The following is a 13,023-nucleotide window of genomic DNA, read 5'->3' as shown; positions in this document are numbered from 1 at the left end:
ATCTCAAATTGATTTTATTTTATTTTAAAATCTAACATTATTCTTTTTGTATAAGGTTGGATATTATTCGAATTAATAGTATGAGTAAATTGATACGATTTTAGAATCAATTAAAATTGTATATAATAATATATAATAATAATCACTTTAATAATTACTTAACAATGTCTTTGGAGCGTTAGCTTCTTATCATCTCACTAACTCAGCATGTCATTTCATTATTAATAAATTAAGATTATTTAACGCAGAAAAGTCTAATACGAATTATAATATGTGTTTAATATATTGTATTTTATTATTTTTACAAATCATTTTGATGTTTGTTTAATTCAAAATTAATACTCGTTACAAAAATGAGTTACACATTTGATGTTCGCTATATAATGTTGTAGTCGAATGGCATATGGATAAAAATCATCTTTCAAACAGTTCATTTTCGATTAAAATAAATTAAATATTCTTTCGTGCAATATTTAGTTAAATTAGAGAACAAAACTTAATTTACAAAATTAACAATAAGTTAACTAAACGGTTATCTGCTACAAGTTTGTAGAAAAAAAAATGTTATTTACAAATCTACATTATTAACTCGTAGGAACAAAACGCGAGACCGCTCATTTAGATGTGGAAATAAAATATTTTCGAGTTTAATCAACGAAACGTCCCGGAGGCGATCACTGGAGGTAGTGGCACATTCCCAGGGCGAAGAGCAGGGCGGCGGCGAGCGCCAGCAGCACGCACACGTGGCGGCCCGCCACGGGGCAGCGGAAGAGCTTGGCGCGCAGGCGCAGGCTCGCCGCGAACGCCAGCACGGCGCCGATGTCCTCGGCCGACGTGTCGCGGTGCAGGAAGGGCCGCGCGCACAGCTCGTGCCCCACGCCCTGCGTGCGCGCGCACTCCTGCGACAGCCGCGCCGCCTGCGCAGCGACAGTAAATAATTTATTTATTTATTACATAGGTCGCTAACAGAGCATACATTCTTACAATTGTACATGCTAATAAACAAAAGAAGATCTTGACTAAATGATGCCCTAATTATAAGCAACACTGCATTCTAATAAGACAACAACATAATACTTAGTACTATTAGTTTAGTGAGCAAAAAAAACCTTTTTTTTTTTAAATAAAAGTTAGTATTTGTACTAAAACAAAAATATAAGAATGTGTTTTTTAGTTATTACAATAATAAATAATAAATATGAGACAACATTACATACATTACTCTGATCCCAATGTAAGTAGCTGAAGCACTTGTGTTATGGAAATCAGAAGTAACTACGGTACCACAAACACCCAGACCCAAGACAACATAGAAAACTCATGGTAATCTACATCTACTCGGCCAGGAATCGAACCCGGGACCTCAGATTAGCGTACCCATGAAAACCGGTGTACACACCACTCGACCATGGAGGTCGTCATTGCTTCGTATCGACGTATCGATGGGGATCTCTCAACGGAACCGCAACCGTGAAATGACCGATTGAATAGTATCACTTACGCTCCCTCTGACTTACCATTCGTCGAAAGTTCATAAGAATAAAATTGACATTAACGAAAACCTGTGCTGAATTTATCATAACATTTTTGCAATAACGTCTGACAATATGGCGTTATTTAAAGGAAATTTGACAAAAAAGTTCTTTTTATCCCATTTGCTCATGAAATACTTGGACCTTGCAAAAAGCTTAATTAAAAGTATAGCACTTCATCTAATTGCCTCAACTGGTGACAGGAGGGTACTTGTTTGTTTTTTGCCCGAATAATCAGGATTACGATTCGGAGGATCGGAAATGCTGTTAGCATTCGCGCCCATTGAACACGGTCAAGGTTTATACAGTAACTATTTTTTATGCATTTTTGTATAAATTTAAGGACTTAATCTTAGTAATTCTTATGAAAATTGAATATAGTGTTAACCATTACCTGTATAAAAGGTACCATGACAGCTGATATCCAAAGTAATTGATTAAGAACACTAATGCCTGGTATTGGCTCAGTACCGGTGTCCACTTTGTCTAGATTCAGCAACCACATTATACCGGACGTGGCCCAGGAAACATTGACTATCGTAAATAAACATACTGCAGGTGCTAAGTCGTTATTCAAATACTTCAGCAATTTACGAAATTCGGCAATTTCCTGCAAGAGGAATAGTTTATTATAAGTACAAAATACAATTTCACGATAGAACCTACAGGTCTCATAATGTCAATACCCTTGGCAAATTTATACAAGATAAATTTTTAGTCCTATAGATATTCCATGCTGTATATGTATATTAAATGATAGTCTTATTAAACTACCAATTACACTAAATACTAACTTAGCAAGGTACGTATCATTCAATAAAAAAAAAAAAACTAAAATTGTTTTTGTTTAAATCTCGTTATTGTCTTTGACTAGTTAGTTCGTTTTTGGCAAACACAAGAATTGTATGTGTGAGTATTGTCTACTATGGACGCCCACACAGTCAATAATATGAATGCATATAAGATATACACGGGACTTAAAATTGTTACAACTCACCCTCATCCAGTTCAAAGGAGTTATCGTCCTATTTAAGAGACGTTCTTTTAAAAACATGAGATGAGCTTGCAGCAGTTGAGCTTGCAGACAGTAGCTTGTAATCACAGTGGCCTGCACCATATCGTGGATCAGTGTGCAAATTATGAGTAAAATCTTCAAACCAAGTATCATCTCACTGGAACTATAAGATATAATATGTTAGTATTGTTTTCGGTAGGATAAATATAATTCGTCCTTCCTGAGATCCAAAACTAACTGTATGTACAATTTTTTTAATGGATCAGCCAGTCGTAACGTCAACAAACAAACGGACTGGTCTTAGTCTCAGGCTTACACATTACAATACATTTATAATATTAGTCGATTAGTGAAAGCTTAGTTTATTTTGTCCTTGTAACAATTATGATAACAATTTTAAATGTTTGTTATAGCATTTTTATTATAAGTTCAAGTATTGTGTAGACTAGGATAGCCACAATTAACAAATGAATTAGTATATTATTTTCAGTCTTAAGTATGTTATACGTGGATTGAGTGTAATAACTGTTATAGAAACATTTCCTTTCGTTCTGTTCCATGTCTTTTGACGTACTATAAAATATGGTAGGACTAATCAAAGACAACGAGATTTAGAAATAGACAATTGTACAACTATTATCTATATTAATTATTTATTATGTTCCTATCAATTTAATAATTCTCACTTGCCTTGATTCCATCCACCTGAACATGATAGTTCCTCTTGCCATCATTAAATTGACAGAGCATAACGAAATACACATCCAGAGAATACTGAGGATTATGAAGAACCATAACATTCTCAGTAACCGTTTCGGTTTAGCAGTGGGCGTCCCTTGAGGCGCGTAAGATGATAACAGGAATACCTGTAACGAAATACTTTAATGTATAAAAGGTAAATAAAGCAGACTGATAAATAAGGTAACCGATGGTAGCATCCGCCGAAAAATACAAATTATCCCATACATTATCATTACACAATCAATGAGTTGCAGACCATGAGGTAACTAAGATATTATATCCATACAGGTAATTACACTGACTCACTCACAATTTTAATCGAGTACAAGATACCTACATTTTATCTAACGAGTAGTTGTACCATAGTAGATAGATACCTGAGACTATCATTGCTTATTAGTTATAGTCCAAGCGTCGGCACTATTTTAATCAAATACATAATTATATAAATAAACAGTAACGACACAAATACTTTATTTAAAAGAACTGTGGCCAAAATCGTTTAAGAGTATATCAACTTGGTCCTTTGCTTACCATAGTATGCTAACAAACTTTCAAGTAGTATTATCAAAATAAAAGTATTAATGTAGGTAACATTAGGATCGAACTCAGGGGATGTTAAACAAAGAATGGTATAACTTGATTTTGTTTAATTGAATAATATTACTGTTTTGGAATTTAATGAATTATTAAATTTTGTTATCTTAGTTTTCATTCATTTAATTTAAAATGCGACCTGCATTAAGTCCTTTTCAATACATATACACATATGAAAATATTAAAAAACCGCTGTGCTGTTTAAATAAATAAAAATAATATAGAATTGACTCACCCTTTCCATCAGATTTTGTAATTGTTCGTTATCTGATATTCTGAAGAGATATAATGCGTAGAGAAATCCTATAAAATGTAACACGCTGGGTCCAATATACGTAAACGCTACATTGCCGTAACACACTTGTTTGTAGGTGTCGTATTCAAAGGAAGAAGTAAGCGCTAAAGGAATTAATTTGTAGCAAAAACCTCTGTCTCGCCTGAAATTAAATCATTAAAAAATATTAAGTGATGATGCTAGGATTCTCACAATTCAATATATTTGTATTATTTACCTAAAACATGCCATGTATTGAAGTATATATCCTAGACAAAGAAATACTGCAACCTGTGCAGAGTGAAAATGCGAAAAACATATTGCATATTTTGATGAGTTCGAAGCATCCACTACAGGCCTTAATCCCATAACTGTAAGGAGTTTTAAGTAAGGAAGTAATATCTGTAAGAATTATGATATTATTAAAATATGAAAATAATATTCAGCGTTTATGTCCAAGGACGGTTTCACACATTTTGTAGGTAGCCTTTATTTATACGTATATGTAGTATAAATTCCAGGACTGCCCGCTTTACATTCGTAATACAAAAAATTAGTTGAAATTTAACAAAAAATAAATGTATGATCAAAATTACAAATAAAGAGAATAGGAAAAGTCACCAGTAAGTTACCGTGAAAATATCTTTTTCTTTTATAATATATATGTATTCCAATAATTACAAACAAACCAAAAAACGATCTCTTTCCCAGAGTGAAAAGGGATCTGAATAGAAATTCACCCTGTTGGTAAATCTACCACTCTTATTTCACTATTAATACAGTAGAAAAAAATACCTTAGATTTACAATAATGTAAAATAGCAGATGTACTCATATATTCTGTGTCTGGAGATTCTGTTATTTCACCGATCTGTAATTAAAAAATATATACCTATACATTAATATTTAGAACAGGAATAAGATAATCCATAATCATTTATTTTTATCGCGTAAATAAAAATCAATAAACATACACACAAATCATAATATAATTAAAATAATCTATTAGTTATATTTTCCCAAGAATTTGTCATCGATTTTGTTTAATGCATTAATTTGTGATTTTAATTCTTTCCCTTTCCCTATATACGTATATAATATTATTATTATATACTATGACCGCTGATTAGTAGGTAATATAATACTTATGAGTAATGATACGTTTCAATAGTAATATAAATTGTTTAAAAATTTAATAAATTTGCTTCATTGAAAAGCAAAAAAATACAAGAAGAATTTTTTAATTGAACGTAGACCGTGGGGAAGTTTTTAAACAGTGTCATTACAGTTCAATAAACTGTTATGTAGTTATAGTATATTTCTGATAGATACATAAAACACATAATAAAATGTTAAATAAAGTTACACTTCAAGGATAAAATATAGATAAATCACTTACTTCGACACTATTGGCGTCAAGACTTGATCTAGTTGATCTTTCCATTGTAGGCAGGGCAAGCTTGTCATTGCCCAATACATGGCTATCCAGGAGATCGCTAGCTGCACAGTGGCATAAAAATCCATTAACCATTTTATTACTCATATCTATAAATTAATTATAGAAATATACATTATACTAAAAGATAACTCTTTAATAGGTTTACGTATATTTTATTCAATTATGGCGGTAGAGAATAACGACCATTATATGTTTTTAATACTTAAATATGTTCAAATTGTTATGTACTTACAACTACTGTATGATGCATTGTCGTTTTGCATTCTTTATTTAAAATATACACTAATGTAATCAATTACAGCCATAAAGAATAACCCATTTTGTTTATATACCCACTATTGCTTCACAATTTTAAACATTGTCTTATCCGAGTAAATAATAAACTGCATTTTAGTGCAATGCTGTTTATTACATACATTTTAGTTGTTCGGTGATAGCAAAAAGTGACATTTATTCAGTTGTAAATAACAGTTTTCAAGCTTTACAAATATAGTTATATTGCAATTATTGGTTCAACAATATTTCTTTTTTTTTTATTTAATTTATATGTGCATAAGTATCTAATAGAATCTGTTCAAAATATTAAGCCTAAAATGTCTTTGAAGACAATAGCATAAAAATATTACTTATTATGCAAAATCCACGTTTGAATACGTCGGTTGAAAAACATTTCCCTAAAAATTTATTTATATTTAAGACTTCTATTTTTTCAAAAAGTAACAATTGACGCTCGTATTAACAAGAAATGGTTCATCATATGCGTTGAACCCAGATACCCTCGTTACATAAAGATAAGGAATCGAGAAAAATGTTTTGTTTTTACTGCGTGTACATTCAACTTTTAAACATGTATGTAATAAATTCGGTTATTATTGTAAAAAGTGTCATTCACGGTATATTTAATTAACTCTCTACAAACACTACAATTTACACTAGGTACATAATATTAAAGTTATAAAAACACTAAAATATCTCGAAATTAAATGTAATTATTTCAGTTCATGGATGTGTAACGGCAATTCCGTGTTTGATAAGATAATTGCTTAGGGGGAGTATTGGAGTCCATTACATCTAAAATATACAGATTTGAAATATATGTTACTTGTTTCGACAACTGATAGAAAACTGAAGTTTCCTATAGTTGTTTTATGAAGTTATATATCGTAATTTAGTAATTATCAATCATTTTACATTATATAATTGTCGAATATTCAACCCTGTTTTGAGTATAACAAGCGTCCGCAGTGTGCAAGGTGTAAGATCTCACCTTCCCTCAAATAATATTTTTAAGAGACCTTTTGCCGCGCCTCACTGATAGTCCAAGACTTGACCAGAATTGGCGAGGCATAACCCAATATACAGAAGATTAGGAAGGGCTCACATATGTTCAATTTGGGTGATGTAATATAAAATGTAAAATATTATACATGGAATCTAAATGAAAATTTTTTTTTTTTTTTTCGAACACTTTATTTTCATAACATTTTTGGGAGTCTCTTTTTGGTCAAGTATCCAGTTCTTCTTACTAATTGTTTCCTTTCTTCATAATGCTTCTTCATTTTCTTATCATTTTCAGATGACTTCTTTTTATTTCTCATTGAGAACTTCATTTCTCTGTTGCCAGCTGTACCTGTCATTATAGTTGAACCTTCTCTCGCTAATCTCTCTCCTAAGCTCTTTTTGCTAACTTGCATAATACTTCTAATATTAGCTGTTTTAGGTGCTTTCGAAAATTCATAGACTTTTTCACCGTTCTCAGATTCAACTTCTTCATCATCTTCATCTTGTTTTTTCCTCCTGATTATTTTGTGTTGTTTTTTCACTTCCTTTGTCCATGTTCGATCTTCGTCAGAACTGTCACTGGTTTCATATAATTCTTGATCAGAATCTTTGTCGTTGTCCACTGTTTCTGCAATCTATTAAAAAGAAAGGAATTATATTAATAAAGTTTTGTATGGCTAATACAAGACCAATCATTATTTTTTAATCAAACACTTTAACAATATTAACACTCAAGATTCTAATATACTGTAGGTTTTCCGTTTTTGTAAATAATGTTATACATATATATGTTATGTCCTGTTCCAATAAATAGCAACTGAAACAATCACAGTCAGTGTAGTAAATGTGAGTTATATACATACCTCCATATCTTCCGTCTCCACTTTGGGTTTAGATTTGTTCTTGTCAAGTCTTGCGAGTACTGGATTCAATAACCGATATTCATCAGCACCTTTATCAACTTCGAAATCTGGATTTTCAAACAAAGCCTAGAACCAACAACAAGATAGTTAATATTATTATAAATCATATTTATTCTAGACAGCTCATATAATAATCTAATTCAATTCTTGTATTAATATGATTACATTATGAAATTAAATATGATGCTATAAACCTTTTGCAATATAAACTTTTAACCAACTAAAGAACTCGATAGATTCTCCCTATTGTTACAATTATTTTTATAATAAGACTGACCTTAAATCTGTCATCTTTAAGCAAATTAGCCGACTGCTTGTTCTTTCGTGTATCACTATCCATGAGGCGAGACGCCAGATCACGATTGACTTTAGGCAAGTTGTCCTCGACTTTGATTCTGGACGGTCTTTCCTGTTCAATCTTTTCTCTGATTTTACGTTTTTTATATTCTTCAAATGCAAATGGATCAGCAATTGATTTAGCTCGTTTGTACAACCGCACATCCACGAAATACCTTTAAGAAACATATTAGTTTGTTAGTATATATATATTTTTTTATATATGCATTTTCTTGTCACCACAATAATATCTTACCCATGCATATATGCTCTTAATAAATTGGTTCCGAGTAAATGATCAAGACCTAGGGATTCTAGTTCCTGTTTTGTAATAAATTTGTAATCATCATATACAGTTTGTGAAGCTGAACTCTCCATTTCTTCTGTTAAATTATCTAAGAAGGCACACCATCTAGGAGCAGGACCTGTAATATGAAATATATAAAAATTATATCTTTTAATAAAATTTTTAAAATACACTGTGTTTAAGGGTGACTTTACTTTTATTTCTTGTAAAGAGCACCTTCATAACAGAATAGAACCATACTAAGTATTCATGCTGGTGGTAGTATATCTGATGTGTGGGTTGTAAACTATTACATATTTTCTATTATCATCCATACATGACTGTGTATAGATGATCTTCTTGATTGTAATTACATCATATACTCAATAACACGAGAAATAAGGCGATTATTTGAGACATGATTAGTTACTCCATAGTTACCAGACAAATCTTATATTTAGTTCAAAATTGTCAAAATAAAAAAGAAACAGTTATAAATAGCTTGTATAGTGTAACATGGCACTACTCTTGTGGTAAACATTTTTAAGATATGCAAATATTTCCATTTCTATTATATTTGCATCTTAATGAATTGCTTTGTCAAAAAATGCAACAATGATACGAAAATAAGCTTATCTAAACTAAGCAAAGTAAAATTCATACGCTTAATGATTAACATTGTAAAATGTACATATAGTGTAATAAGTATACAGAAAACAAACACAGTTTAATACACACCTAATGAAGGTATATAGTAAATTTGCATTTTTTGATCTTCAACAGCCATCATACTTAAACCGGTATTTGGAATCACACATAGATCATTGAAATCCACAGATGATTCAATATTTGTGTACTGTTTGCCCTGCAACAAACAAAAACTTAATAATAACTTCTACTAATATATTTACTAATCTACTTGTTTGGGTTTTATATAATCTATGTATGTATGTTGACAAAATTTAACCAATAATTTTTTGGAATATTCAAGCATGATATACAAAGTTTCCAAAACTCAGCTTATGCTTTTATTTTAAAATGAAATAAATCTATATTCCAAATATTAGCCATTTTAACTCAGTAATTTTGGCTGTGCATTGTTAATCACTCACATAAAATGATTTTTTAAGTATAGATAAATCATTGTTTTTACTGTTATATGTAAATAAGTATGAGCACTACTTACAGTATTAATGTCCCAAATTTTAACGACATTAGCATCCATTGAATAAACATAATCCATCTGCTTATGAAACTCTATACATTTAATAGGTATTTCATTCATATGGTCCTTAACTAAAAGAGGCTTGCTGGATCGAATGTCATATAGTAAAACATGGCCAGATGATGTACCAACTCCCATCTGTAATGCTCCATTAAACTTTACAGCACTTATGGAAGGCACACTTGTATTTCTGTAAAACATATGCAAGTAATAATAATTATATCCAATATTTTATTTAATAAGGAAATTGTTACTAAAACATTTATATATATTTATAAAATATACAAGCATTTCAGTTACTGTTCTATTTATAAACTAATAGTACAATAGAATTTTAATTTAATGGAAAAAAATTAAGTGGTCTTTATTGAATATAAAATAATACTCATTAACTGATATAAAAATACACTTAACTTATTTACCTATATTCTGCATCTGAACAATGGAGAGCGCAATCCAGAATTCCTTGCCTTGATTTAGTACGAGGATCCCAAGCCTCAACATGACCACTTTCTGTACCAAACACCAGTAAACCATGTTCTTCATTCACACTGCAACAATTGATCTCTGTTGCTTTTGTAACATATGGTGCCAAAAATTGTCCCAATTCTAAATTTAATCTATACACTTCCTGCAATCAATTTTAAATAAATCATTTTATGAGCTCATTGAAATCTTTTTCACTGTTAAATTGATCATAAGCAAATAACAAAATTTAAAAGTAATATTTAGCTTACATTTGAAGCTCCAACTACTATAAGATCACAGGAAGGCCGATGGTACTTCATATCCCTTCCAAAATGTGGAACTCTGAGACGAAAATGCCGACCATGGCCTACATGAAACTCAACATATCGATCACATTGTAAGAATACAATCTGAAAGAAGATAATAATAAAAATAATTAGCACAAAAGTGTATGAGATATTAATGAAAATAATTCTCAGCTCATAATTTGTAGATATAATTATATGTTTTACAATTATATTATCAACATGTTTTAGTAAACTTTACTTACTTTTGTGTAATCTTCACTTAATATTTCAAATGTAACAACTTCAGAATCCAAACATCTTTCGAATTTCAATGATAAGTTATTCACATCAAAACATTTTATTCTAGGTTTATATATACCAGTAGCCATAATATACTGTCCATCCTTTGACACACGTAAACTTGTACTAACACCAGGCATATCAAACTCTTGGATAAGTTCTATTCTTCTCCGTAAATCTACATTTTTCTTTAATAGTGTTCTTTTCTTCCTTTCTGTTAACCACTAAAATTTAATTACATAGCTTAGTTTCATTGTCAAATTGATAAAATACAAGAAAAATGTAAAGTAACATAACTAAGTAATATTTCATTTTAAGTTCTATATTCCTCAATTCTGGTATGCATCAGTAAACCTACTTTGTTTAAATATTTTATTTGGTATAAAAATAGGTCTCTTCACTTTAATTATATTAAAAAGCATTCTGATAGAATTTACCCCCTTTCATTGAATTTGTTTGCATACTTTGAGAATTCAGTTTTTATGATACAATCTACCTAAACAAACTCCCTGGTAAAACTTCCTGGTAGCAGGAAGATTTACCAGGGAGTTTGGTGGAGTTTCAGGGTTCATTTTTTCGTTTATGAATAATAAAAAAATGGAACTTACGTCTGGTAATGACTTTCCAGCACTAAGATTGTAAATTTTAACATTATCTATTTCAGACACTTGCATTTTTTATAATTTTTTTGAATATCACATATGTATTAATAGAGTTATTAACAGATTTAATTTAAAAGGTTTAATTATTGTAATAACCCGTATATAAGAATCATAATAAATCCCATGCCATGCGGTAGTCGGTAGACGTTAGACATAACATGAAATGTCAGTTGTCAATTGTCATTTGAATTTGTCAAATGTTTCTCGTCAACGTCTCTCTCTCTCTCTCTCTCTCTCTCTCTCTCTCTCTCTCTCTCTCGTCTGATGTCAACACAATAATTTATTGATTGTACTCAACATAAGAATTAATAACATTAAATGCTTAAATATATACAAATATGAACTAAAACTAGTTACTGTATAAATCTTGACCTTTGACCACTGATTGGTGGCAAGAATGCTAGCAGCATTTACCCATTCAATCGCATATTTTAATTACAATAATGATCGTTAAATTAATGAACAGAATATAATTTTGATCGCACATTGAACCAAAATTGATTAATAACTTTAATGGGAGTATTTACCGTCCGTTGATTAGTAATACCTTAAAAGCTTTTGAATCGGATATATTGGCAATCGGTCACTAGCATAGTGAATTTATGGAAAAATTAATCTATAAAACGTAATTTTAATCTTCAAAATAAACCACACACCACTAGTTCTGTCATGTGTCAATGATCCTTTGTAATAATGCACATTGCACATTGACAGTTTAAAAGTTCACAGCAACATTGAATAAGTATTAAATTAAATATTACTTTAAGGGATATGGTCAGGGGTATACCAGGGTATACCCAGAGGAATTAATTAAATAAAAGAAGTATAATAAGCTTAAGCTTAAATTATTACCATATATTTTGCAAAGTACGAATATTTACTATGGCTTCAAGGAAGAAACCTCAATTGCCTAAATCTGTTTTGGATATGAAATTTATGAAAAAAACTAAGGATAGAATCGAAAAAGAAATAGAAAATACACAAGATATTGAAGGTTTATATTCTAACGTAATAACGAATGAAATGCGACATGCCTCTGGAAATTATATATCCGAATCCAGTTTTGTTTATTGTGAAGATTTATTAGAAGGACGACTGTCATTTAAAGGTATGAATCCGGAAATAGAGAGGTTGATGGCTCTAGAATGTAAGAAAGATGATGATGACAAGAGTGAAATGAAAAAGGATGTTTCAGACGACATTTTATCTAAAAAAATGGAAAGCTTTAAAAAACGCAAGTGGAGTTCGAGTCCAAGTGAATGTAAAATTAAAAAGAGAAAAAACAAATAATATATACATTTTTTATGTATTTAAATGTATAAATAATATCGTAATAATATCCCAGTATCATAAATTCTTTATGTCTGTTAGGTTATATTACATTATTATGTAGTATATTTTTGGTTATTGTTGCTACATACAGGAGAGTATGTTTATATCCTCATTCGATGATATACCTTATAAATTGTACTGCCAAATAAAATAATAAATGTAATAAATATTTACATTATGTTAACTTTATTTTAACAGTAAATATACATTGTTAAAATTTGAAGAACTTCAATAAGATTTAAGAGCTTGTAATTTTTTGTATAATATACAATTAAGTAATGAAGGTGAATCTTTTTTTATTTTTTG

The 13,023-nt window shown here is 30.3% G+C and overlaps 3 protein-coding genes across 3 annotated transcripts; 1 reads left to right on the top strand and 2 right to left on the bottom strand.

The window, feature by feature from the left end:
- LOC124531142 lies at nt 1-6,154 on the bottom strand. Its single transcript, XM_047105608.1, has 9 exons — nt 5,850-6,154; nt 5,558-5,658; nt 4,955-5,029; nt 4,398-4,561; nt 4,121-4,322; nt 3,238-3,413; nt 2,530-2,710; nt 1,927-2,142; nt 1-917 (listed from the first exon to the last, which is right to left on the bottom strand). The coding sequence occupies exons 1-9, from the start codon at nt 5,878-5,880 to the stop codon at nt 675-677; spliced, it is 1,389 nt and encodes a 462-aa protein (XP_046961564.1). The 5' UTR covers nt 5,881-6,154; the 3' UTR covers nt 1-674.
- Nucleotides 6,155-7,070: 916 nt separating this feature from the next.
- LOC124531201 (nucleolar protein 10) lies at nt 7,071-11,541 on the bottom strand. The gene is made up of 10 exons (XM_047105691.1): nt 11,332-11,541; nt 10,687-10,947; nt 10,406-10,546; nt 10,091-10,299; nt 9,630-9,858; nt 9,182-9,308; nt 8,414-8,582; nt 8,099-8,333; nt 7,762-7,887; nt 7,071-7,533 (listed from the first exon to the last, which is right to left on the bottom strand). The coding sequence occupies exons 1-10, from the start codon at nt 11,395-11,397 to the stop codon at nt 7,093-7,095; spliced, it is 2,004 nt and encodes a 667-aa protein (XP_046961647.1). The 5' UTR covers nt 11,398-11,541; the 3' UTR covers nt 7,071-7,092.
- A 539-nt stretch (nt 11,542-12,080) lies between these two features.
- LOC124531468 (M-phase phosphoprotein 6) lies at nt 12,081-13,006 on the top strand. The gene has a single exon (XM_047106067.1). The coding sequence runs from the start codon at nt 12,268-12,270 to the stop codon at nt 12,673-12,675; it is 408 nt and encodes a 135-aa protein (XP_046962023.1). The 5' UTR covers nt 12,081-12,267; the 3' UTR covers nt 12,676-13,006.
- The last annotated feature ends 17 nt before the right edge of the window (nt 13,007-13,023 follow it).

Source organism: Vanessa cardui, chromosome 7 (assembly GCF_905220365.1).
Source record: "Vanessa cardui chromosome 7, ilVanCard2.1, whole genome shotgun sequence".
Taxonomy (NCBI): domain Eukaryota; kingdom Metazoa; phylum Arthropoda; class Insecta; order Lepidoptera; family Nymphalidae; genus Vanessa; species Vanessa cardui.
The sequence above is the reverse complement of the archived record's forward strand: the minus strand, read 5'-3'. Positions and strand labels throughout refer to the sequence as shown.

Excerpts from the sequence above, each read along its gene's own strand:
- LOC124531142 (XM_047105608.1), bottom strand. The coding sequence starts at position 5,880 with ATGCAAAACGACAATGCATCATACAGTAGTT. Across the intron at positions 5,659-5,849 it reads CAATGCATCATACAGTAGTT|CTAGCGATCTCCTGGATAGC; the intron begins GTAAGTACATAA and ends GCCACTGTGCAG. Across the intron at positions 3,414-4,120 it reads TACAAAATCTGATGGAAAGG|GTATTCCTGTTATCATCTTA; the intron begins GTGAGTCAATTC and ends ATTTCGTTACAG.
- LOC124531201 (XM_047105691.1), bottom strand. The coding sequence starts at position 11,397 with ATGCAAGTGTCTGAAATAGATAATGTTAAAATTTACAATCTTAGTGCT. Across the intron at positions 9,859-10,090 it reads TGTTCAGATGCAGAATATAG|AAATACAAGTGTGCCTTCCA; the intron begins GTAAATAAGTTA and ends TATGTTTTACAG. Across the intron at positions 8,583-9,181 it reads TTACTATATACCTTCATTAG|GTCCTGCTCCTAGATGGTGT; the intron begins GTGTGTATTAAA and ends TTCATATTACAG.
- LOC124531468 (XM_047106067.1), top strand. The coding sequence starts at position 12,268 with ATGGCTTCAAGGAAGAAACCTCAATTGCCTAAATCTGTTTTGGATATG.